Source organism: Oryx dammah, unplaced genomic scaffold (genome assembly GCF_014754425.2).
Source record: "Oryx dammah isolate SB20612 unplaced genomic scaffold, SCBI_Odam_1.1 HiC_scaffold_3, whole genome shotgun sequence".
In the NCBI taxonomy this organism is placed as follows: Eukaryota; Metazoa; Chordata; class Mammalia; order Artiodactyla; family Bovidae; genus Oryx; species Oryx dammah.
The window spans coordinates 82,570,907-82,598,327 of record NW_024070187.1 but is presented as its reverse complement, the minus strand read 5'-3'; the positions used below and the strand labels follow the sequence as shown (position 1 = coordinate 82,598,327).

General features: G+C 38.4%; 1 protein-coding gene across 3 annotated transcripts in view; it reads left to right on the top strand.

The window, feature by feature from the left end:
- The first annotated feature begins 10,607 nt into the window (after positions 1–10,607).
- CENPC (centromere protein C) overlaps positions 10,608–27,421 on the top strand; it is a 92,069-nt gene continuing 75,255 nt past the window's right edge. For 2 of the 3 annotated variants that reach the window (XM_040238292.1, XM_040238291.1), the window contains exons 1-5: positions 10,608–10,864; positions 16,756–16,802; positions 18,348–18,418; positions 19,274–19,368; positions 22,553–22,658. In XM_040238292.1, coding sequence (XP_040094226.1) covers positions 10,847–10,864; positions 16,756–16,802; positions 18,348–18,418; positions 19,274–19,368; positions 22,553–22,658 — 337 coding nt within the window. In that variant the 5' untranslated portion in view covers positions 10,608–10,846. The remainder of the gene's footprint in view (positions 10,865–16,755; positions 16,803–18,347; positions 18,419–19,273; positions 19,369–22,552; positions 22,659–27,421) is intronic. The other variant, XM_040238293.1, reaches the window with a different exon arrangement.

Genomic DNA, 27,421 nt, shown 5'->3' with positions numbered 1-27,421 from the left:
TCAGACAAAATGAGATCTCCCTTGTGTGAGAGGAAAGGGCAACTGTTCAAAGAGGAAGTCCCAGCTAAGAGTTTAAACCACCAATAGGACACACATGCACACTTTTTTTTTCTTTACTTTTTGTGAGGCAAGAAAGAACAGGCATAGACCAACTTTGATAGGGTCATCTCTCAGGAAACTATATGTGTTTAGAATTACAATAGCAAAATAAACAGAAAAGTAATATCACCAGAGGATGAAAAGAACAGATGTGGAGATTATGGACTTTCTGGGAGACATCAAGGTCATGTTTGTTTTCCCACCTTTTTTGTTTGTTGCTGCCCGTTTTTATCTGAGAAGACATGACTTGAATTAGTTCCACTTCATTAAAAATTACTTAATAGGATAACTGTATTAATACTATTTCTGTTTTAGGTACAGCTGGTCTTCTATCCAGATTCTACATGGATTGAATTGACTATACATAGAAAATTTTAGAAAAAAAATTCAGAAACTTCCAAAAGGCAAAACTTGAATTTCCCATGTTTTGAAAACTTTTCATATATTGTATTAAGTATAATAAATAACTGAGATGATATAAAGTATACAAGAGGATTTTGTAGGTTATATGCAAATGCTCTGCTATTTTATATAAGAAACTCGAGCATTCAAGGATTCAGTTGCGTCCGACTCTGTACAACCCCATGGACTATAGCCGACCAGGTTCTTGCCATGCCCTTCTCCAGGGGATCTTCCTGACCCAGGGATGGAACCCGCATCTCTTAAGTTCCTGCATAGCCAGTCAGATTCCTTACCACTACTGCCACCTGGGAAGCCCCGGCTTCTTTCTGCTGCTGCTGCTGCTAAGTCGCTTCAGTTGTGTCCGACTCTGTGTGACCCCATAGACAGTAGCCCTCCAGGCTCCCCCATCCCTGGGATTCTCCAGGCAAGAACACTGGAGTGGGTTGCCATTTCCTTCTCCAATGCATGAAAGTGAAAAGTGAAAGTGAAGTCACAGTCGTGTCTGACTTTTAGTGACCCCATGGACTGCAGCCTACCAGGCTCCTCCATCCATGGGATTTGCCAGGCAAGAGTACTGGAGTGGGTTGGCTTCTTTCTAGCATCCTCCTGTTTTCCACTCTTTGCCCCTCTGATCCATTTAAAATGTAGTATAAGCCAGTCATTTCCCTATTTCAAACATTTTATGAATTCTCAGTCCTTCAGATTCATTCTTCTATCTTTTTCATCAGCAGTAAATATTAATTGAGCACCAACAAAATGCTCAAACATCACAAGATCATTCCTAACCCTTTTAAATCTACTCCTTAAAAATACTCTCTCTTCTAGTAAATTTGCTTACTCCCAGTTGTCTTAATACTCATGGTCTTTCCCACCTCCTCATACCTTTCCAATCACTGTACACTTTGCTTTGGTGCCCTTCTGCCCTCTTGTTAATACAACTCCCTACTTGTCCTTGAAGACCCATACTGAGTATATCTTTGTTGTGAAGATCTTCTGAATCCTTCCGCATCCTCAAAAGGAACATTTGTCTCTCTCATCCTGCATTTCCATAGCATTTTATGAATTTTTTATTATAGTATTTGTTCCACTGTATTTTAGTTACTCATATAGCCTCTGTATGAACAGGAAACTGAATTTTTCAAATACAGGGATTGTTTTGAAGTCACGGTCAATAAGAAGTATTATAGATTGTGGTAACCATAACCATTTATTAAATTTTTCCAGCTGAAAAAATTGTTGTGATTCTAGTTCTTAGCCCCCACTGTGACAGGAATTTCTTTTTTTCTGATATGTGTGAACATTGGTTGATGTATGATTGTTTTGTTGCCCTGTATAACAATCATGGACTTCCCAGGTGGCAGATTTGGTAAAGAATCTGCCTGCCAATGCAGGAGATGCAAGAAACACAGGTTCAATCCCTGAGTTGGGAAGATCCCCTGGAGTAAGAAATGGCAACTCACTCTAGTATTCTTGCCTGGAAAATTCCATGGAGCCTGGCAGGCTACAGTCAATGGGGTCACAAAGAGTTGAACACAACTGATCAATTGAGCACATGCACAAACATACCAATTATATTTTTATAAAATTCTTGAAAATATTCAAAATCTAACTAGTATAGTCATCATCAGCATCTTCATCACAGGAATTTGTTTTAGATCAGGATATATGAAAAATATAACTTAACAGCTTTGAGTGAACTTTATGGATCAACTCATATAAAACCAATATTTTAATATTCTTTGTTATCTATAAGTCATCTATGTTATACAATTAAAGTGAATGGATGCACATTTTTACAATATTTAAGGGTCTCTAAATACTTTATTATCCAATTTATTGAAATTGATTTAGTCAGTAAATCTGAATAGAGGTCTCCAATCCCTCTCTGCTGCTGCTGCTAAGTCACTTCAGTCATGTCCGACTCTGTGTGACCCCATAGACAGCAGCCCACCAGGCTCCCCCATCCCTGGGATTCTCCAGGCAAGAACACTGGAGTGGGTTGCCATTTCCTTCTCCAGTGTGTGAAAGTGAAAAGTGAAAGTGAAGTCACTCAGTTGTGTCCGACTCTTCGTACTTCCTAATTTCTGACCCTTGTTTTAATTAATGTTTATTGACAATATATTGCCATTTGAATCACAGTGTATTGCAGTAAATCTTGAAGATATGTGAACTGAATACATTTATGTTTCACAGCTTTAATTCTAACTGAAAACAGTTTTAATTTTAATGATTAGGTGAAAACTTTATGCCATAGTAAGTCATGTGAAGAGTTGACTCATTGGAAAAGACTTTGATGCTGGGAGGGATTGGGGGCAGGAGGAGAAGGGGACGACAGAGGATGAGATGGCTGGATGGCATCACTGACTCAGTGGGCATGAATCTGAGTGAACTCCGGGAGTTGGTGATGGACAGGGAGGCCTGGCGTGCTGCGATTCATGGGGTCGCAAAGAGTCAGACACGACTGAGCGACTGAACTGAACTGAACTGAACTGAAGTCATTTTTATTCAGAAAATGTTTCTACTAGATCTTCTGTGACAGAAAGGAAAAAAAATGTAAGGAATCACTGTTACAGAAGTGATATTAGTTGCTCTGTCAGAGTGGTTTAATTCAATAACCTTGTTAACCATAGGTTGGTGCTTTACATCCATTCCAACACCTGCTAGTGTGCCATTCTTTACTGCAGAGGCTTAAAAGTTAAAAACTACATTTCTCAGTCTTCTTTGTAGTTAGAGAGGGGCTGCATTCAATACTGGCAAGGAGGAGGGGAGATAGAACTCATTCTTTCTCAGTCCTTTGGTTTTTCTGTAGGTGAGCATGGTTTATAGGCATCTGATTTTTCTGTGGCAATGTTATCAGAAGTCTCAGTGTCTGATCACCAGTTTCATGAGTGTTGATAGTCAAGGCATGGAACACTGGTTTTCTGATAACGATCACGGCAGGTACAATGTGCTTCTGAAGCCAGAAGCAGTAAGGATGTTTCCTGCTCATGGAGACTTCTTGTTTTTGGTGGCTTCCTTGACACGGTGGTTTGGTAATTATGGTGACTTTCTCGTTATGCAGCATCAGTATGGTTCTGGAAACTAAGCATTAAAATCGACTTCCCAGTTTTTCACTTTGCTTCATACAACTGGCTCTTCGTGGTTCAGTTCTGTAGTGTATGTTTGGGAATCATTCCTAAAAGCCTAAAATACATTATTTTTCCATCCCTTCCAACCATACTGTAAGCTGACAAATGCCTAAATTAGCTAGCATGAATTTGTGTAACTTATCCCAGATCAATACAGTTTTCCAAGGTTTATAGGAATAAGGAAAAAGTTATCCTAACATTGGAGTTGCTCTATAATCTAGTTCTATTTTGCAAATATGAACAGTTTTTCAGTGTCTGACAAATTTTCTCTATATCAACAGCACATCGTTTCTGCCTCACAACTTTGCTTGTAGTTTATCTTTCTATTTCTTTCAGCTTGTAAATCTCTTACTGTTTGGTATTGCCAGCAAGCTACAATTTTGGCATTTTGTGTGTTTAAACTTTCTTTAGGCACTTGAGTTTACAATATATATCATTTCCTATACATATTTAAAATAATTTATTTTTTCTAATTATAAGTAAACTTACATAAATCTTAGACAAAAGCGAAAGGCACAAAGACAATGAAAATTACGTGTTATTCTATTATCTATACCATTAGCATTGTTTGGATGGGTATCATAACTTTTTTTCTCTATTTGTGTATATTTATACAGTCAGGTAAATTCTGTACTGCTATTTGATAAACTGCGTTTTTCGAATAATATATCTATTCAAAGTGAAAGTGAAAGTTGCTCAGTGGTGCCTACTCTTTGCTACCCCGTGGATTGTAACTCACCAGGCTCCTCTGTCTATGGAATTTTCCAGGCAAGAATAGGAGTGGGTTGCCATTTCCTTCTCCAGGAGATCTTCCCAACCCAGGGATCGAACCTTTGTCTCCTAGAGTTGCAGGCAGAGTCTTTACCTTTCAAGCCACTAGGGAAGCCCATGATCTATTCAAATAATGTATCTAGAGCACGTTTATGTCAATAGTGCTTAGTCGCTCAGTCCTGTCCCACTCTTCGTGACCCCATGGACTGTAGCCCACCAGGCCCTTCTGTGCATGGGGATTCTCCAGGCAGGAATATTGGAGTGGGTTGCCATGCCCTCCTCCAGGGAATCTTCCTAACCCAGGGTTTGAACCCAGGTTTCCAGAATTGCAACCAGATTCTTTATCGTCTGAGCCATCAAGGAAGCCCAAGTATGAATGTACATTGTTTAAATTTTTGCCTAGTACCATCAAAGTAATTTGTCTTTGCAAGGTTAAAATTATAATGCACAACTGTATAAAATTTTTGAAAATTTAAGTGTGTTTTAAATTACAAAAGCTCTGTTTTTGAGAAAAGAGTTATATTGTCTAAAAGTAAACTAGAGGCAACAGAAATGGAGACTAGAGAATAGAGATTTGTTATGTTCTTGTTAAGAGAAGCAATGTATTATGTAATGAAGTATAATTGCAACTAAGAATCAAATGGTTGGTGCCAAAATAACATAGGAAACTTAATGCTGGATCAGTTTATATAGCACTCTAAAATTACCAGCTCAATGCAGGACTTTAAGACATAGTGCTTAACATTATTATTATTATTTTTTTTTTTGGTGAACGTTGCTGCCATCTATCTGCATATTGCAAGCACACTTTATTAACTTGGCAGTTACAGTCTGGTAGAATCTTTGAATCTGAAAACAATTGTGTCAGAAAAAGCTAAGTGAATATACTTAACAAATGAGGTAAGGACATTCTCTTATATTAACAATAGCAGTATAATATCTAAGAAAATTTACAATTCTCAGTCATACAGTGGTCAATGTTTTACTTTTCCACTGTTGCTTAATGCTCTAATATAGCTTCTTTGATCTGAAGACTCTGATCAAAGCTCACACATTGCATTTGGTTTGTATGTCTCTCTCTCTCATGTTCTTAATTTTTCAAGTTAAGTTTCAGTTCAGTTCAGTTCAGTTCAGTCGCTCAGTCGTGTCCGACTCTTTGTGACCCCATGAATCACAGCATGCCAGGCCTCCTTGTCCATCACCAACTCCCGGAGTTCACTCAGACTCACCTCCATCGAGTCCATGATGCCATCCAGCCATCTCATCCTCTGTCGTCCCCTTCTCCTCCTGCCCCCAATCCCTCCCAGCATCAGAGTCTTTTCCAATGAGTCAACTCTTCTCATGATGTGGCCAAAGTACTGGAGTTTCAGCTTTAGCATCATTCCTTCCAAAGAAATCCCAGGGTTGATCTCCTTCAGAATGGACTGGTTGGATCTCCTTGCAGTCCAAGGGATTCTCAAGAGTCTTCTCCAACACCACAGTTCAAAAGCATCAATTCTTCAGCACTCAGCCTTCTTCACAGTCCAACTCTCACATCCATACATGACCACAGGAAAAACCATAGCCTTGACTAGACGGACCTTAGACGGCAAAATAATGTCTCTGCTTTTGAATATACTATCTAGGTTGGTCGTAACTTTTCTTCCAAGGAGTAAGCGTCTTTTAATTTCATGGCTGCAGTCACCATCTGCAGTGATTTTGGAGCCCAAAACAATAAAGTCTGACACTGTTTCCACTGTTTCCCCATCTATTTCCCATGAAGTGATGGGACCAGATGCCAGGATCTTCATTTTCTGAATGTTGAGCTTTAAGCCAACTTTTTTGCTCTCCTCTTTCATTTTCATCAAGAGGCTTTTTAGTTCCTCTTCACTTTCTGCCGTAAGGGTGGTGTCATCTGCATATCTGAGGTTATTGATATTTCTCCCAGCAATCTTGATCCCAGCTTGTGTTTCTTCCAGTCCAGCGTTTCCTCATGATGTACTCTGCATATAAGTTAAATAAGCAGGATGACAATATACAGTCTTGATGTACTCCTTTTCCTATTTGGAACCAGTCTGTTGTTCTGAGGTATTATTTAGTCGCTAAGTCGTGTCCCACTCTTTTGTGACTGTAGCCTGCCAGGCTCCTCTGTCCATGAGATTTCCCAGGCAAGAATACTGGAGTGAGTTGCCATTTCCTTCTCCAGGGGAGATTGCAGGCAGATTCTTTACCACTGAGTGACCAGAGAAATCCCTGCTCCTGCTGCTGCTGCTGCTAAGTCGCTTCAGTTGCCTTCTACTCTGTGTGACCCCATTGAAATATAATTTACAACAAAGTTCATCCTTTTAAAAATGAGCACAGTTTTAAGAGGTCACATATGTATTTTTACATATAACCACCACTATAATCAAGACATAAATTATTATTTCCACCATTGCAAAAATTTCTCTCCTGATTCTCTGTAGTCAGTGTCTTCTTCCCCCATGACATCATCCTCTGGTAACCACTGATCTCATTTCTGTTCACGTAGTTTTACATAGTTATGCACATGGGTTCATGCCCAGCTCTGCTGTTTAATGGTAGTGTGATCTTGGGCAGTTACTTAAAGACTGTTCCATTTCTGTTGACTATAAAGTGTCAATATTAATTGTTTTTTCTCATAGGAATGTTCTAAGAATTAAATAAGTTATTGCATGGAGAACATTTAGGATAGAACTTGCCATACAGTATGCACTAAGTAAATAATTGTATGTGTTACTATTTCAAGTGTGAGACCAAATTATATAATATAGTCTGGTTGGCAAAACTTCTGCTAGACCAAGTCTAAAAAGCACCATAATAATACCAGTAGCATCATTTATTGAATTCTTGCTATGTTTTAGGCATTTCAACTAGATCTCAAAACAAATTAATCCAGATTTCAACAACTTTAACATCATTCCTATTTTACAGACAGGAGAATTGAGAAACTTACAGTTTAACTTGTTCATTATCGCAGAATTAGTGAAGTAGAGTGAAACTCAGACTTGTCTGATTTTTCAGTGCTTCTTTCCTACAAAAAAAAAAAAAGTACTTTCTGGTAACAACATTTGTTAAAACATTACAAATTAAAAAAATATTTGTTCAACTCTTGATTAATGAATTTATTCAATAAATAATATATTTTATTACATAGTTATTGACTATATTCCCTACACTATACATTTCATATCTGTGACTCATTTATTTTGAAACTAGAAGTTTGTACCTCTTAATCTTCCTCACCTATTTCTTGCCTCCCCCATCCCCCCCATAACCACCTGTTTGTTCTCCATATCTATAACTGTTTTGATCTTGTTAAATTTGTTCTTTTGTTTCTTAGACTAAACATAAAAGTGAAATCATTCAGTATTTGCCTTTCTCTTGTCATACTTATTTCACATAGCATATTACCCTCTAGATCCATCCATGTGGTCAGAAATGGGAAGATTTTATTCTTTTTTATGATTCCATTGCTGTGTATTTAATCCAAGGAAAACAAAATTCAAAAAAATACTAATTCATAAATATTCATAAATAGAATACTACTGCTACTACTATGATCCAATAGTATTCCTAATTCATTCATCTGTTGATGGACACTTAGGTAGTGTCCATTCTTGGCTGTTGTAGACAGTGCTGCTATGAATATAGGGATGCATAAATATTTATGAATTAGTATTTTTTTGAATTTTTTTTCCTTGGATTAAGTACACAGCAATGGAATTGCTGAATCATATGACAGTTCTATTTAAAATTTATTTCCATATTGTTCTTCATAGTGGCTATACTTATCTACAGTTCCACCAACAGTGCACAAGTGTTTCCTTTTCTCCATATATTAGCCAACACATGTTATTTGTTGTCTTTTTAATAATAGCCATCTGACAGACATATGAAGTGACTTGTCTTTACGGTTTTGATTTACACTTCTCTGATAATTAGAGATATTGAACACTTTTTTTTTCTATTCTTTTTCTAATTCTTTTCCCAGTTAGGTTACTACAGAATATTGAGCAGCATCCCTGTGTTATATAGTAGGTCTTTGTTGATTACCAATTGAAATATAGCAGTGTGTACATGTCAATCCCCAACATCCAATCTATCCCTCCCCACTCCCCTCTTCCTTTCTGGTAATCATAGTGAGTTTTCTAAGTGAGTCTGTTTCTGTTCATAAATTAGTTCATTTGTATCTTTTTTTTTTTTAGATTGTGTCTATAAGTGATATCATAAGATAATTGTCTTTTTCTGACTTAATTCACTTAGTGAATAATTAAGTCTGATAATTTCCAGATCTGATGTTGCTCCACATGGCATTATTTCATCTTTTTAACTATTGAGTAATATTCCATTATATATATGTACCACACCTTCTTTATCCATTCCTCTGTTGATGGATATTTAGATTTCTTCCATGTCTTGGCTACTGTAAACAGAGCTGTAATAAACATTGGGATGTACATATCCTTTTGAATTATGGCTTTTTCCAGATATATGCCCTAGAGAGTGATTGTTGGATCATATAGGAGCTCTATTTTTAGTTTTTTAAGGAACCTCCATACTGTTCTCTGTAGTGGCTGTACCAGTTTACATTCTACCAACAATGTAGGAGGGGTCCCTTTTCATGTTGAGCATCTTTTAATGTACCTATTAGTTATCTGTATGACTTCTTTCAGTTCAGTTTAGTTGCTCAGTCGTGTCCGACTCTTTGTGACCCCATGAATTGCAGCATGCCAAGCCTCCCTGTCCATCACCATCTCCCAGAGTTCACCCAAACTCATGTCCATCGAGTCAGTGATGCCATCCAGCCATCTCATCCTCTGTTGTCCCCTTCTCCTCCTGCCCCCAATCCCAGCATCAGAGTCTTTTCCAGTGAGTCAGCTCTTTGCATGAGGTGGCCAGAGTACTGGAGTTTCAGCTTTAGCATCATTCCTTCCAAAGAACACCCAGGACTGATCTTTAGAATGGACTGGTTGGATCTCCTCAGAAAATGTCTATTCAGCTCCTCTGCCCACTCTCAATTGGGTTCTTTAGCTTTTTGATGTTAAATTATATGAATGCTTTGTATATTTTGGGTATTTACTCCTTATTGTATGTACCACTTGCAAATAGCTTCTCCCCTTTGATAGGTGGCCTTTTCATTTTGTTGATAATTTCCTCCAACATGCAAAATATTTTTAGCTTGATAAAGCCCCATTTATTCATTTTTGCTTTTGTTTCCCTTGCCTAAGGGAAGGTAATCCATTTTCTGATTTGAATTCCCTGATACATTTTTTATTAAATCATAAAAAAAGGTCATAGACTCATAAAATGGTCAGGTCTAGTCAGTCTTGGAGAAGGCAATGGCAACCCACTCCAGTACTCTTGCCTGGAGAATCTCATGGATGGAGGAGCCTGGTAGGCTATAGTCCATGGGGTCCCTAAGAGTCGGACACGACTGAGCGACTTCACTTTCACGCATTGGAGAAGGAAATGGCAACACACTCCAGTGTTCTTGCCTGGAGAATCCCAGAGACAGAGTAGCCTGTTGGGCTGCCGCCTATGGGGTCGCACAGAGTCGGACACGACTGACGCGATATAGCAGCAGCAGCAGTCAGTCTTCAGAGCATCTAACTTAACTTTCCCATTATGTAAATAAGGAACCTGCCAAAATGGTGCCAGAGCTTGTCATACATGACATAGCTAGTCCACTGAGCAGGTTTCAAGACTTCTGATTTAGGATTCTTTTCAGGACATCAAACTTAAATGGTATGTACTTACATAGATCATTTTGTTGGCACTGCCTCACAGAAATAGTAATTTCCCCCCCCCTCCCATTACCATCACTATTATTAATATACCATTATTCCTTTCAGAGATGATGCATATGTGAGCTAGGGTGTGGCTAGCACAGTAAAACATTACTCTTGAACTGTTTTCAGCAATTTTTTTACCTTGTATCCTTCCAAATATTACTGTTTACTTTGTAATGTTACCATCAAGAAGTTTTACACCTCCTCCACGTGGGAAAGAGGGAGCGTGAGCCAGAAAGGAACGAGGAAGCTGTGGGAGCCAGAGAGGTTAAGTCTTTGGGAGGATGGGGTGGCGCTGCTGGGTGGGCGGCCGGGGCCACGGCGGGTGGGCGGGGCTACGAAAAGGCGGAGACGGGAGTACAAGTGAGGGGGCGGGCACACAACGTCTCTCTTCCTTTGGAGTCGGCAAGCCCATATTGCGCATGTGCAGTCCGTTTTAAATTGCGTAGGACGCGGCGCGCTGCTGGGCGCGCTTGCTCGGTAGCCTGGGGCTTCTCGGAGCCTGCCCTCTCCCTCACTTTGTCTCTCGCCTAAGGGCGCTGCTGGGTTTCCTTCTGGCTGGTTTTGGGGTGACTGAATCCTCGCTGGGCTGCCCAGAGCTTTGACCCGGGTAGACTTACGCCCTAAAACCCTGCCCGGTCGGAGCCGGGCCGGAACATGGCTGCATGGGGGCTGGTAAGTGCAGGCCTGGGACCGGGTGAGGCGGCGAGAATGAAGCTTCGGGCCGGTGTCGTCGCTTCTGGAGGATTTTGATGGAAAGCAGCGCGAATTTTTTGAGTTGGGAAGTGAGCGGGTGCCACTATTCAGAGTTACTTTACTTGCAGTGTTTCCTCAGGCTTTTTGTAGTCCAGTTGTGACGGGTAGCTTTCTCTTTTGAGAATCTTGTGATTTCTACTTTTGAGCCTAACTTCAGTTCTAGGAATTCAGCAGGTGGCTCAGTGGTAAAGAATCTGCCTGCCAATGCAAGGAGATGTAAGAGGGGAGGGTTCGATCCTTGGGTGGGGAAGATTCCCTGGAGGAAGAAATGGCAACACACTACAGTGTTCTTGCCTGGAGAATCAGAGGGTACTGGCGGACTACAGTCCATGAGGTCGCAAAGAATCGGACACCACTGAGCGACTGAGCTTTCAGTTTTTAGTCCTCCCAATAATTTTCTGTCCTTGGTAGTGTTGGGAAGCCTTGAAATTGACCGTTTCTTTCAGAATTGCTGATGTAAAGAGGCAGGTTTCTGACAGGTTTCTGAGAGGCAGCTACTGGTTAAAAGTGTAAGCGGTGAATGACTGAGGGGACGGAAACTCATTTTTATTGGACAGTTTCTGAACTCCTTGGTATTCCCTTTTTTGTACTTTAGGTTTACGGTTTTGTTATTTTAGCTGCTGAGTCTCGTATCCGACTATTGGCGACCCCGTAGCCTGTTATGGTTATTATACGTTATACAACCCTTAGCAGCCCCTATCCTCAACTCCTAGTTTCTCCTTTATCTCCCCGTTTAAGATCTTAAGCATTGATGAACTCCCATTTATATTGTTGTATACATATGCTTGTATGCATAAAGTAGGACTTCCATGGTGGCTCAGACGGTAAAGCGTCTGTCTACAGTGCGGGAGACCTGGGTTCGATCCCTGGGTCCGGAAGATTCCCTGGCGAAGGAAATGGCAACCCATACCAGTACTCTTGCCTGGAAAATCCTATGGACGGAGGAGCTTGGTGCAGGCCACTCATTGTCCATGGGGTCGCAAAGAGTCGGGCACGACTGAGCGACTTCACTTTCATGCATAAAGAAGTTTATTGTGGAAAAAAATTATTTCCCTCCACTTAAGTAAACAGAATGTGACAATGGCACCCCACTCCAGTACTCTTGCCTGGAAAATCCCAGGGACGGGGGAGCCTGGTGGGCTGCTGTCTATGGGGTCGCACAGAGTCGGGCACGACTGAAGTGACTTAGCAAGTAGCAGTAGCAGTAGCCCACCTTCAGGCCACCCGAAACTGCAGCTGCGTCTAAGTGTGCCTGAGGGGACTTCAGGATGTAGGAAACAGGCTACTGGCCCTAGATAGTTAAAGAAACTTATGTGAGTCTGGACTCTAGCGTCTTCGCATTTAGAGAGAAGTATTAAAATTATTAGCTTGAGGTGTCTTTTTTCGTGATTAGCAGTAGTTTTGATACTTGATTTCTTTTTCCCCCCAGCCCAAACTCCTGTATATCCTAGGTCCTCCCTTACCTCTTCAGAGGAGTTCTGAGAGTCCGTCTCCTGAGCTATGGTCCTAAGTAAGGTCACCAAATAGAAATTATAAATTTTAAGTTGTGCATTTTTTTCAGCCCACAATTATATACAATGTAAATAATGCATGTGCTCATGGTAAAAAGTACTGTCTATACCAACACTTTCATACTGTTGACTAAAGAAAAATGCACGGTTGCTGGGTCATTTGGTAAGAGTATGTTTACTTTTGTAAGAAACCACCAAAAAGTGGCTGTACCATTTTGCCTTCCAAAATGAGAGTTCGCATTGTTCCACAATTGGCATTGTCATTTTTCCAGATTTTGGACACACAGTCAGATATATAGTAGTATCTGGCTTTAGTTTGCATTTCCCATTGATGTATGATGTAGAGCATCTTTTCACAAGCTTACTTGCCATCTGTATATCTTCTTAGGTATCTTTTAAGGTCTTTGGACCATTTGTTTTTTAATTGAGATTAAAAACTATTTTATTCATTTTTATTTGTTGATGGTGCTGGGAGGCATGTGGGATCTTAGTTCCCTGACCAGGGATTGAACCCGCACCTTCTGCATTGGAAACTGGAGCCTTAACCACTGGACCTCCAGGGGAGTCCGCTCTTTTTATTGCGTTTTAAGTGTTCTTTGTATATTTTGGATAGCAGCGCTTATCAGATGTGCCTTTTGCAAATATTTTCTCCTTGTCTGTGGCTTATCTTCTCATTCTTTCTCTTTTAGAAACCATGATCAGTGTTTTATTTATATTGATGTTGGCATGTGTTTAAAATCTATGATCAATAATAATAATATCAATGATATTATTAATAAGCAACTTCTTTCCTCCCTATAATCTCACCTTACAAATTTCTCCTAGTTTTAGGATGATGCCCTTCAGAATATGGAAAGCTTAGACTGGTTGAAGCTTGTCTTAGTTCTCACATTGACTGCTTTTCCTGCTGCCTGCTTTTTCTGTCAGTCTTCTTTAAATGTTGCCCTTGTGTCTCCTTTCAAAGTTCTCTTTCCTTCTCTTTGTAATGGTCCTCCCCATTGACTGCACTTGGCTTCTCAGATTAAGGAGGAGAGAGAGAGACAACACTAAAACTGGAAGAGCAGCTGCTGGTTCAGTTTGCTGTGTTTTATTCTTTTGATCGCAGTTCACTTTTATTATTTTTCAAGAAAAAGTCTCGTGTTTATTACTGAGCCAAAGCACTAGTGCAGAAACACTGACACGACAAAAATCATAAATCTTTTTCCCAGTAAAACACATCCAGCTGTTCATATAGTATTGATTTTTCAGAGTTGATGATAAGATGCAAGTGCTCTTGGCACAGTATGAGTATGTGTGCCACCTCATGTGCAGGACGCCTTATAGATCCAGTTTGGTTCTTCTCCAGTGTCATCTTTTGTGTTTGCACCTGATTTTATTACCAGTTTTATTCAAATCCACTGGGGAATGGGATGATTCTACTTTTGTTTCTTGTCCAGGAATCACTTGATCATGAAAGTTTGTTGAGAAGATTTGGCTGGAAGCAAATGCCACAGTTCACTCCACCTCCACCCCTTAGCTGTGCCATGTGGCATGTGGGATCTTAGTTTCCTGACAAGGGATCCAATCCACTACCCGACTTCTGCATTGGAAGCCTGAAGTCATAATCATTGGACTACTGGGAAAGTCCCCCCAAAGTCAGAATTGTTTTGACCCTTTTAGTTCTAGTATCTGACTTTGCATCATAACTCATTTAAAAGACAAAAGGAGAAAGGAGTTGAGAGATTATCCTCAGTCATTCCTGTACTTTAGTGATTTCAGACTGGGTGTAATTTTGCCCTGCAGGAGGTGTTTGGTGTTGCCTGGGAAAATTTCTGGTTGTCTTAAAAAGGTGTGGGTGAGGGGTATAAGGGCATCCAGTGGATGGAGGCCAGGGATGCTGCAAGTATCCTACCAATGCATGGGACAGGCCCTCATGAGTCATTCAGCCCAAAATGTCATCAATGCTAGATTTGAGAAACTCTGCTGTGACGTATCAGAGAAGGCAATGGCAACGCACTCCAGTACTCTTGCCTGGAAAATCCCATGGACAGAGGAGCCTGGTAGGCTGCAGTCCATGGAATCGCGAAGAGTCGGACACGACTGAGCGACTTCACTTTCACTTTTCACTTTCATGCATTGGAGAAGGAAATGGCAACCCACTCCAGTGTTCTTGCCTGGAGAATCCCAGGGACGGGGTAGCCTGGTGGGCTGCCGTCTGTGGGTTCATACAGAGTTGGACACGACTAATGCATCTTAGCAGCAGCAGCAGCTGTGATGCATATTATTTTCTTTGAGAAACAATCTCATAGTGAATGAAAGAATCTGAAATTGAATGAAGATGAGTTGAATGTGAAAGTTTTTGAATGTGTTTGAAAATTAATAATTTTTGTATTCTAACTTTTAATTTAAAATTAAAAGACCGTGTCTGTCTTGTTTTCTACTGTGCCAAAATAGCATTTGGCCTCTAGTAGGTGCTTGATTCATATTTGCTGAAGGCATGTATTGTCTTAGCCTTAAATTTTTTCTATTTAAAAGAGTAACAGAGTACTTTACAGGTGTTATTTAATGTTCAGAAACATTCAGTGTGAAAATTTGACTTTTTCATTTTATTGTGTTAAATTAGAAGAATGACCTTAAATTAGACCTTGGAAGGGAGTTAACTAACATTAATTATCAAGGATTTGCTTAAGTGTTTCAAATGGTGAGTGCTGATGAGAGACCTGAGTGCTTGCATTAATTTTGTATCTTGTGATAAAATGCAGACTCGTTAGATGTCTTTGTTCCTTAGTTTGCTATCTGTAAAATAGATTTAATCTTTTGCTCCTTAGGTACCTCCTGAAATTAATAGGGTTTGTGAAACACTAATTTTCTTTAAAGAAAAACACTTTTATCTAATAAATTTTAGTCTTATTTATTTGACATGTCAAAATAACAAAACATGTTTTTGTGGTATACAACACTGGCAAAGCTCTGGGAAGAGTATAAGCTAGCTTAAGACAAACTCTCTACTCTCAGGTTTCTTAAACTCTTAAGAGATGTCTTCATCTTTCTGAACAATTCAATTCAAAAGTGAAGCAAGGTAATAGTCCCTGTGAGTAGAAACTACAGTGGCTTAGAGTTGTGCATAAAGAGCATTAGGAGAGTCAGAATGTCAGAGCATGAGTGGGGTAAAGAAAGTGTTCACATGAAGTGGGATTATTTATATCCCATAGGGCCAAGGAAGAGTACAGCTTACTGAACATTTTATGTTGATAATAATTTATTTATTTTTAAAAGCATACTACTTGTCCTGTTACTATCCAATTTTCAACTTGAAAAGTTAACTTTATAGATTTTACACTAAAAAGATAGGACCCAGATTATCACAAATATGTTTTCCACTTCCAGTTTCAACATGTCCATGTGTTTTATTTTTTCCTGTCGTTTCCATTGATAGGGGCTTCTTCTTTGTTGCTAAGTCATTTCAGTCATGTCTGACCCTTTGTGACCTTATGGACTGTAGCCCGCCAGGCTTCTCTATCCATGGAATTTTCCAGGCAAGAATATTGGAGTGGGTTGCCATGCCCTCCTCTAGGGGATCTTCCCAGCTTTGGGATTGAACCTGCATTTCTTATGTCTCCTGTATTGGCAGGCAGGTTCTTTACCACTAGCACCATGTGAGAAACCCCTCTTCTTTGTTGGGTTACCTAATTTCTCATTTGGAGACATTCTACCACTTTTTAATCCTCAGTTTTTCTGATATTTCACTCTTAGTTTCCTAGGTATGAATCTTCTTGCATTTTCATTATGTTGGTCATTTACTCCTCATCCAGGACAATATCCTCTGAGCTTACGTTAGGCTGTTTCTGCTTTTTTCTGTTTCATCAATTATCATGTTTCATTTGTTTCCATCTTTCAGAAATTTGTTGTATGTGTTTGTCTGCAGATGGTCCTCTGTTCCATTCTCTTTTTCATTGTAGTTTTATGGCAGTCTATTCTTTACTATTATTTAGAGGGATTGATCTACAAGGAAAGAAGATAGATAGATACTGTTGATGGACTAACTTGAGTTACTGGAAGCCCAGATAGTATGATTTTGATTACGGAAGAGGTGTAGGGGGAAATGGAGGAGTAGGAAGAGGAAGAAGACGATAAAAAAATCCAGGGTAAGGAAATAATATAAAAAAGGTTTGGAAACAGTGGATGTGAGCCAAGTTGTTTTTCACTTGATCCAGAAGAATTCCTCTTTATAGTATTATAGTAGGCAGTCAGCAGATACTTGCTGAATGGATAAATGAAGAACTTAACTTTTCACCAAACTGATATTTACTTTTCTTTCAGGATCATCTCAAAAATGACTATAGAAGAAGATTTTGCCGACCTTCCAGGTGATCTGTGTACTTAAGCTTTTAAGATGATTTTTATTCCCATCTTTAGAAAGTGGAATTTTTAAATGCAGAAAGGAAAAACTATTAACCTCTGACTAAAATAATGATTTATATGCTCATTGGTTAAGTATAATCATCTTAGTTATTTTATATTAACAGAGAAATATTAGTGCAAACAGAACATTGGCTAAATGGCAGTCATAAAATAAATTCGCCTGATGAGTGATGGATCAGGAAGAGGCAGTTTCAGTTTTGACTAAATGACAGCTATGGATAAACCACTCTAGACTTTGAATGGTACTAACAGAAAGGTGCAGTTTATTCTGTGGGGCTAAGAAAAAGAAAAGGTGGGTGTGATCCTAATGGGCAGTAGAAGGATCTTTGTGGTGACAGAACTGTTCAGTACCTTGACTATTGTGGTCATAACTGAATCTTCAAATATGATAAATTGCATAGAACTTAGTACATACACAAACATAAACATGCAAATGAGTACATGTAGAACTGGAAAAATCTGAATAAAATTGGTGGTTTTGTCAATATCCATATCATGGTTTTGATAGTATATTGTATTAGGTGAACTGTTCCCATTGAAGGAAACTGGATAAAGTGAACAGGGGATCTCTTTTATATTATTTTTATAACTGCATGTGAATCTAAAACTAGTTCCTTCAGATTAAGGGTATTGAATCAAAAGTGCATTTGAAATGTAGGGAAGACTATGTTACTTGGAGCTGTTAGGACCTGTGACTATAGAGTCTTTATTAAAGAAGTATTTCAAGAATGATTAGTTCTTAGTTCAGTCGCTCAGTCGTGTCCGACTCTTTGCGACCCCATGAATCGCAGCACGCCAGGCCTCCCTGTCCCATCACCAACTCCCGGAGTTCACTCAGACTCAGGTCCAGTGAGTCAGTGATGCCATCCAGCCATCTCATCCTCTGTCGTCCCCTTCTCCTCCTGCCCCTAATCCCTCCCAGCATCAGAGTCTTTTCCAGTGAGTCAACTCTTCACATGAGGTGGCCAAAGTACTGGAGCTTCAGCTTCAGCATCATTCCTTCCAAAGAAATCCCAGGGCTGATCTCCTTCAGAACGGACTGGTTGGATCTCCTTGCAGTCCAAGGGACTCTCGAGTCTTCTCCAACACCACAGTTCAAAAGCATCAGTTCTTCAGCGCTCAGCCTTCTTCACAGTCCAACTCTCACATCCATACATGACCACAGGAAAAACCATAGCCTTTGTTCAAAAAAGTTTTATGTTCTTTTTTAGGTACAGCAGTAGTCAAAAATAGCTTTAGACATGGCTATTCAATCAGGGAATATAATTGTTAATGTAGACAATAAATACGGCTTCATATACTTTTTGGGAACTCTTGGTCTCTCAAATACTTGTTTTATCCTCAGATTTTAATTGTGATATTTTTCTCATTAAGTAAAAATGAGCATTTTGTAATAAGGAGATATGGAATTTTCAAGATAGATGTTAATAATTAGCAAATACCTTTTAGAAATGATACATTAACATTTTCTGTTCTTTGTTTCTTACTAGGGCACCTGACATTAATACAGAGCATGGCCAGAATATACTGGAAGTCTTACTAGACTGTTTTGAAGAAAAAAGTAAGGTTTTACTTTGTGGTTTGGGATGACTGAAATATAAATTTGTCCATTGACATCAAATTCAGCAAATATGTTCCAGCATTTCAGTATATATTCTCCCAGGAATTTTGAGTACATGTGCAGTCCTTCATGTACCTTCTGGTATACTGAAGATGTGTGTTAATTGTTCAGTCATATCCAGCTGTTTGCCATCCCATGGCCTATAGCCCGCCAGGCTCCTCCATCCATGGGGTTTTCCCAGCAGGAATACTGGAGTGGGTGGCCATTTCCTTCTCCATACTGAAGATAATACTGGCAGAAATGAGAATAATTTGTTATTCCCTTTAGTTCACACTAGATTCCTATAGTCTGGAATTCTGTAAATAATTATTATACACTAGAGGAAATATCTTATTAATGGAAATAATGTGCAGAATTCTTGAGATCTCTGAAGAGCTTGTAATAACATTTGGTGATTTGCACCCCTTCCTAAAGAAAAAATATATTATGGCAAGTTTTAGCAAACTTTTCTAAGTGCTGATTAATATCAGAAGGATTTGGAATAAAAGCCAACCAAAACAAACAAACAAAGCAAAACGAAAAAAAGCCAACCAAAGAAAAGCACACATAGTGGAAAGGTATCTCTTCTTTTTAAGTTCTGAAAGATGAATTGGCACATACTTCTTCAGGAATCTTGTCTGTCTTTATCAGTTCCTGATGCCTTCTAGGTACATTTGAATATTAAGTTGATGTCTGTACTTCAGTTAAACTAATTGTGCTTAAAAGAATCAAAAGAATTCTTCATGTATAATATAGGGCTTCTTTTAATTGTAACCACAAATTTTTATACGTTTAAATTTTTTTTTGACTTTTTAGGTCTTGCCAATGATGTTAGCAAAAATGCCACAAAATCAGTGCTTTATTCAACACCTAAAACAAAAGATATTTGTGTTCAGTCATCAAGCAAAGAGGTAGGTCTAAAAGGAGAGCTTCATGAGTAAAGCTCAATACACAAAATTAGATACATTTGAGTTGTTTGTAAGTCTTATTCTTTAAAAGGAATCCTATATTTCCATTGAGTTTACATGAAATTTAGAGATATTTTATGAAAATTTTGGTCCTACATTTCCTGTGGTTGAAATTGGAGGTCTGGGAATTAGAATCATCAAATTATAACACAATTATTTTTCACTCTTACTGAAGGCAGTTTATTGCTAAACAGGGAAATCAGTCTTTTATTCATTATATATCTTAAGAGGATACATTGGCCTAACTCTACAAAATAGCCACCTTTGAAATAGAGATTTTGAAGCTAATGATTGAGGACAAATTATTCAAAAGCACAATAGTAATTGAAGAGAAAAATTGTATATAGACATACATTGTAGATTGTGCTTTGCCTGTTGCCCTTCACAGATAGTTCATTTTTTACAAATTGAAGGTTTGTGGTAACCCTGTGTCAAGCAAGTCTCTCTGCTGTTTTTTCTGACAGCATTTGTTTGCTTCATGTCTCTATGTCATGTTTTGGTAATTTCTCACTATATTTCAAACATTTTTATTATTATTATATTTGTCATGATCTATGTATGATCAGAGACCTTTGAAGTTACTGTTGCAAAAAAATTATGACTTCTAGAAGGCTCAGACAATGGTTAACATTTTTTAGCAATAAATATTTTTTAATTAAGGTATGCAAATTTTTTTAGACATAATGCTATTGCACACTTACTGTACTACATTGACATTGAAGTCGCTCAGTCGTGTCCAACTCTTTGCGACCCCATGGACTGTAGCCTACTAGGCTCCTCCCTCCATGGAATTTTCCAGGCAAGAATACTGGAGTGGGTTGTCATTTCCTTCTCCAAACTGTACTACAGTTTAGTGGAAACAGTTTTTATATACACTGGGAAATCAAAAAATTCATGTGCCTTGCTTTATTGTAGTACTCTCTTTATTGGGGTGGTCTGAAATGGAATTTGCAGTATCTGAGAGGAAGACCTGTAATGCTAGAAATAGCATTCACTAGAAACTTGTATAAACAAATAATTAACCACATATAGCCTTTTGGTTCCAAGGAATGAAGACATCCATTGTTGTCATAATTGAGAGACTTTTTTTTAATGTGATAAATTATATTAATCTTTGACAGTTAAATCAACTAAGTATCCTGGGATAATCTTGGCTTGGTCATGAAGTATTAACTTGTTCTGATTTGGTTTGCTAATATTTTAAGATGATTGCATCTGTGTTCATGAACAATATTTTCTTTTTCTTTTCTCACAATGTTCTTGTGGGGCTTTGATATCAAGAGTAGAGGTTCTACTTTCAGGTAGGATGTAACAGATTGCAGTAGGTCAGTGCTTCTGCTGCAACAGCTAGTTTAAAAAAAGAATAAAATGCAAAAGAACTCAAGTTTTTTAGAGACATGGGAGTTGTGGAAGCAACAAGGACTAGATGAACTAAAAAAGAAAATGAATCCTTAGAATAGGAGTTGATGATTGTTCGTCATTTTCTTCCCTGAGAGTATTTGCTGATTTGGGGCAAAAACTGAAGATTTTAGGCTGGCCCAGAGTGAGTCCACTGAGGGAAAGCAGAGCTTTTGACACTTGTGCAGGGATGGCATGACATATTGGAATCCTGGAGGTTCCCCAAATGGATAACTTTGTTGTTGTTCAGTCACTAAGTCATGTCTGACACTTTGCAACCCCATGGACTGTAGCCCGCCACACTCCTTTGTCCATGAGGTTCTCCTGGCAAGAATACTGGGGTGGGTTGCCATTTCCTTCTCCAGGGGATCTTTCCAGACCAAGGATCAAACCTGCATCTCCTGCATTGGCAGATGGGTTCTTTACCACTGTACCACTTGATAAGCCCTAGTTTGGAGAGAGAATTTTATTTCTTTTTGGAGAGATAATTTTAATTTAACATTAGTCACTCAGTTGGGTCCTACTCTTTGCAACTCCATGGACTGTATCCCTCCAGACTCCTCTGTCCATGGAATTCTCTGTCCATGGGTAATATTTGCCTCGGTATATTTTAAAAGGTAAAAAAATGTTTAAGGTAGCACGTATGTTGTCTTGGTGGGACAAGGTCAGGAGTGGGTAGCCAAGAATACTGGAGTGGGTAGCCATTCCCTTCTTTAGGGGATCTTCCTGACTCAGGGATTGAACTTGGGTCTCCTGCATTGCAGGCAGATTCTTTACCGTCTGAGTCAAATGCTTACACTAGAACCTTTGGGTCTTTTTTTCCTTCATTCTGTTAAGGTGACATATCACATTGATTTTTGTCTGTTGACCCATTCTAAAATTCCAGGAGTGGATTCCACTTGGTCATGGTATATAACCCTTTTAATGTACTGCTTTTGTTTGCTCGTATTTTGTTTAGGATTTTTATGTTAATATTTGTGAAGGATATTTGTTTGCCTGGCTTTGATAACAGTGTAAAAGTTTTCAAAATACATTCTGGATTCAAAAAAAGAAAAAAAAAAAATGTTCCAGTGATCCTTATTGGTCTCCTCACATTTAGGAGTGTAAAACTAAAGTGGTAATTGGAAACTCTGCATGCTTAAGAGTTGTACGTTTTTAGATTTTGCTGTAGTGTGATCTCTATGGCCACGTCATTGTGAAAAGCTTCTTGTTAATATCTGCAGGCTTTCTTCTCTTGACCTGATAAGTTTTTCTGACAAAGAAATCTCTACTGCTTGGGTGTCTGATTTTAACAGTGAGTGTTCTCAGCCTAGTGGGGGCAAGGAGGAAGATGGATTTTGAATACTTCTATTTAATGTCTCTGTTTTCAGTGTGTTATTCTTACCTTCAGTTTCTGATCTTCATGTCTCTGATCTCACAGTCTTCTGCACCTTGCTTTTTTTTTTTTTTTAACATAATCATTCATGTTGCTGTACTTTATTCATTTCTCTTGTATTTGTGATGTTAAATGCCTATATAGCAATTTATTTGTCTAATCTTCTTTAGGTTTTTAAAAGCTATTCATTGTTTCTATGATAGGTTATATGAATTTGGTTTCTACAGTGTTATTTAAGTATGCAACTTTACCAGCTTGTTTCATGTTTTACAATTTTTTTTCAATTTTAAAACAAATATGTTTAATCAGAATTGGTAATTAAATAGAGTAGATCTAATGCTGTATCTCTTTTAGACTCAGAGCCAGAAATCACATCCAAAGTCAGGTCCAGTTTCTTCAAGGAAGAAAGAAGCCCCTCTGCAGTTAACTGTAGAACTAAATGAAGCTGTCAACAAATCAGGTTGGTAGCATCCCCATGGGTAATACTTGCCTCAGTATATTTTAAAAGGTAAAAGTACTTTAGGTAGCACATATATTGTTTTGGTGGGACAAGGTCAGGGTCAGCCTAGACAGAATTGTGAAGTTGTTTTTGAGTCTCTCTCAAGTCCATTGTTGGTGTGTGTGTGTGTGTTTAATGTGAATAAGTTTTAAAATTTTTATTGAAATATAGTTGATTTACAATGTTGTGTTTAATTTCTGCTGTACAGCAAAGTGACTCATATATACATATGTTATACATATATACGTTATACATATACATATATATATGTATATATATGTTATACATATACATATACATATGTATATATATGTTATACATATACATATATATGTACATATATGTTATACATATATACATACATATATTCTTTTTAATATTCTTTTCCGTTATGGTTTATCACAGGATAGACAGGATAGTTCCTTGTGCTCTACAGTAAGACCGTTATTTATCCATCCTGTATACAATAGTTTACGTCTGCTAATCCCAAGATCCCTATCCTTCCCTTCCCTTCCCAACCTCCCACCCCTTGGCAACTGCAAGTCTGTTCTCTATGAGTCTGTTTCTGTTTCATAGATACATTCATTTATGTCATATTTTAAATTCCACATATAAGTGATATCACATAGTATTTGCCTTTCTCTTTCTGATTTACTTTGCTAAGATGGACCTTTATCTCTAGGTCTGTCCATTTACTACAAATGGAATTCTTTTTAATGGTTAGTGATATTCCAGTCCACATGCACGTGTGCATGTGTGTGTGTGTGTGTGGGCGTGTGCGTGTGTGTGCTGTTTGACTATATGTGGTTAGTATTTTTCTCTCTCCTCCTTTTGTTCCATTTCTTTTAGTCAGTTATATGTGGTACTGCTTTTTAAAGTGTTATTTTTATTTTTCAAGTTAGAAAAGTTCTTCATTTAAGGTAAGAGTCAAAAGATTTAAAAGAAAAAACTACTAATCCTTATTTCCCTCATCCTGCTGAGGTAACCTTGAATCCTTCTGTATCTTCATTGGTGCTCCTTAATGAATACATAGAGAAACGTGTGTGTTTATGTGTGCATGTGTACACACACTTGTGAAAGAGACTTTCACAATTTACTTTTTACCAGGAATGTAAGAATGTACCTTTCACCTGATAGATTTTTATTCTACTTTTTTTGCCAGTTTGATCAGTATTAAGCAATCTGTTATCTTAGTGTATTTCTGTGATTACCACTGAGTTTGAACACCTTTTTATAAGTTTACTGGCTATTTGAATTTCTCTTTATCTTAGTTGTTTGTCCATATTCTTTGCCCATTTGTTTCTTCGGTTTATGAGAAGTCTTTAAATTGAATATATGTAATTAAATACCTATAATATGTGTGACAGGTATTTTTCCAAATGATCCCTTAACTATTACAGATTTTGGTTATAGTATCTTATATGGTAAGTAACATTTTTTATTTGACTTGTCAAACGTTGGATTTCTTTTTCCCATTTCCTATTTTTGTTAAAAGATTTGTTTTATCCTGAAAGTATATATAATACTTAGATTTTCATCTTAGCATCTTTATTCTTAAACTTTTAATCCGTCTGGAATGTGTTTTGGTACATAATGTGACATAATGTTAAAATTTTATTAAATACTTTCTTCATGATGGTCATTTGTGCTAGGTACGTTCATTAGTTACTTGATCCATTCTCATCTCAGTGGGCTACTTTTATCATATATTATTCAATAAGCTTTAAAAAAATAATTTTTATTTATTATTTTTGGCTGTGCTGGGTCTTCATTACTAGGTGCATGCTTTCTTTAGTTACACTGAGTGGGGGCTACTCTTCACTGTGGTGTGCAGACTGCTCCTTGCAGTGTCTTCTCTTGTTGCAGGTCACAGGCTCTACTGTGGTGCACTGGCTTAATTGCTCCATGGCATGTGGATGTGTCCCCTGCATTGGCAGATGGATTCTTATCCACTATACCACCAGGGAGGTCCCTCAATGTACTTTTGAATTTTGGTCCATTTGTTTATTCTTAATGTCAATACTGCTTTAATAATAGTATTTTTATAGCAATATGATGATATAAAGGTGTTTATAGTCACTATTTTGCCACTCATAGAAGTTTTTACTTTCTATGAACTTTATTTATTGTTTACAGTAAAATTTTGTTATGATTTACACTGAAGTTGGATTGATTTGTATAGGAATTTTGTGAAAATTCTTATTTTTCTATCATTTAGCTTTTGTATATACAAACATATATATTTATGTCATTCAAACTAGTATCACTGATGAACATAGATGCAAGAATCCTCAACAAAACTCTAGCAAACAGAATTCAACAACACATTAAAAAGCTCATATATGATGATTAAGTTGGGTTTATCCATGGATGCAAGGATGCTTCATTATATGCAAATCAATCAGTGTGACACACCATATTAACAAATAGAAAGAAAACACCACATGAGCCTCTCAATAGATGCAGAAAAAGCCTATGACAGAATTCATCACCCATTTATGATTAAAACTCTTCAAAAAATGGGCATAGAAGGAACCTCCCTCAAAATCAGTTGAGATAGTTCAGTCGCTCAGTCATGTCCTATTCTTTGAAACCCCATGAATCGCAGCACGCCAGGCCTCCCTGTCCACTGCCAACTCCCAGAGCTCACCCAAACTCACGTGCATCGAGTCGGTGATGCCATCCAGCCATCTCATCCTCTGTTGTCCCCTTCTCCTCCTGCCCCCAATCCCTCCCAGCATCAGAGTCTTTTCCAGTGACTCACGAGGTGGCCAAACTATTGCAAGGAGGCTGGTTGGATCTCCTTACAGTCCAAGGGACTCTCAAGAGTCTTCTCCAACACCACAGTTCAAAAGCATCAGTTCTTCGGTGCTCAGCCTTCTTCACAGTCCAATTCTCCCATCCATACATGACCACAGGAAAAACCATAGCCTTGACTAGACGGACCTTTGTTGGCAAAGAAATGTCTCTGCTTTTCAATATGCTATCTAGGTTGGTTGTAACTTTCCTTCCAGGGAGTAAGCGTCTTTTAATTTCATGGCTGCAGTCACCATCTGCAGTGATTTTGGAGCCCAAAAAAATAAAGTCTGACACTGTTTCCACTGTTTCCCCATCTATTTCCCATGAAGTGATGGGACCTGATGCTGTGTTCTTCGTTTTCTGAATGGCACTCAGAGAAGTAAAAGAAATAAAATAGTCCAGATTGGAAAAGAAGTAAAGCTCCTACTGTTTCCAGATGATATGAATCTATACACAGAAAACTCTAAAGATACTGTCAGAAAATTACTAGAGCTAATCACTGAACTTAGCAAAATTTTGGGATACAAAATCAGTACACAGAAATCACTTGCATTCCTATATACTAATAATGAAAAATCTCATATTTAAGGAATAAATTGCTTTCACCATTGCAACAAAAAGAATAAAATATCTAGGAATAAACCTACCTAAGGGGACAAAAGAACTGTATACAGAAAATTTTAAGACACGGATGAAGAAATCAGATGACATAAACAGAGAGATATTCCATGTTCCTGGGTAGGAAGAATCAATATTGTGAAAATGACTATACTACCAAATGCAATCTATAGATTGAATGTGATACCTATGAAATTACCAGTGGCATTTTTCACAGAACTAGAACAAAAAATTTAACAATTCATATGGAAGCACAAAAGACCCTGAATAGCCAATACAGTCTTCAGAAAGAAGAATGGAGCTGAAGGAGGTGAATTTTCTGACTTCAGATTATACTGCAAAGCTACAGTCATCAAGACAGTATGGTTCAGTTCAGTCGCTCAGTCGTGTCCGACTCTTTGCGACCCAATGAATGGCAGCACGCCAGGCCTCCCTGTCCATCACCAACTCCCAGAGTTCACTCAGATTCACGTCCATCGAGTCAGTGATGCCATCCAGCCATCTCATCCTCTGTCGTCCCCTTCTCCTCCTGCCCCCAATCCCTCCCAGCATCAGAGTCTTTTCCAATGAGTCAACTCTTCACATGAGGTGGCCAAAGTACTGCAGTTTCAGCTTTAGCATCATTCCTTCCAATGAACACCCAGGACTGATCTCCTTTGGAATGGACTGGTTGGATCTCCTTGCAGTCCAAGGGACTCTCAAGAGTCTTCTCCAACACCACAGTTCAAAAGCATCAATTCTTTGATGCTCAGCCGCCTTCACAGTCCAACTCTCACATCCATACATGACCACAGGAAAAACCATAGCCTTGACTAGACGGAGCTTTGTTGGCAAAGTAATGTCTCTGCTTTTGAATATGCTATCTAGGTTGGTCATAACTTTTCTTCCAATGAGTAAGCGTCTTTTAATTTCATGGCTGCAGTCACCATCTGCAGTGATTTTGGAGCCCAAAACAATAAAGTCTGACACTGTTTCCACTGTTTCCCCATCTATTTCCCATGAAGTGATGGGACCAGATGCCATGATCTTCGTTTTCTGAATGTTGAGCTTTAAGCCAACTTTTTCACTCTCCACTTTCACTTTCATCAAGAGGCTTTTTAGTTCCTCTTCACTTTCTGCCGTAAGGGTGGTGTCATCTGCATCTCTGAGGTTCTTGATATTTCTCCCGGCAATCTTGATTCCAGCTTGTGTTTCTTCCAGTCCAGCATTTCTCATGATGTACTTTGCATATAAGTTAAATAAGCAGGGTGACAATATACAGCCTGGACGTACTCCTTTTCCTATTTGGAACCAGTCTGTGGTTCCAT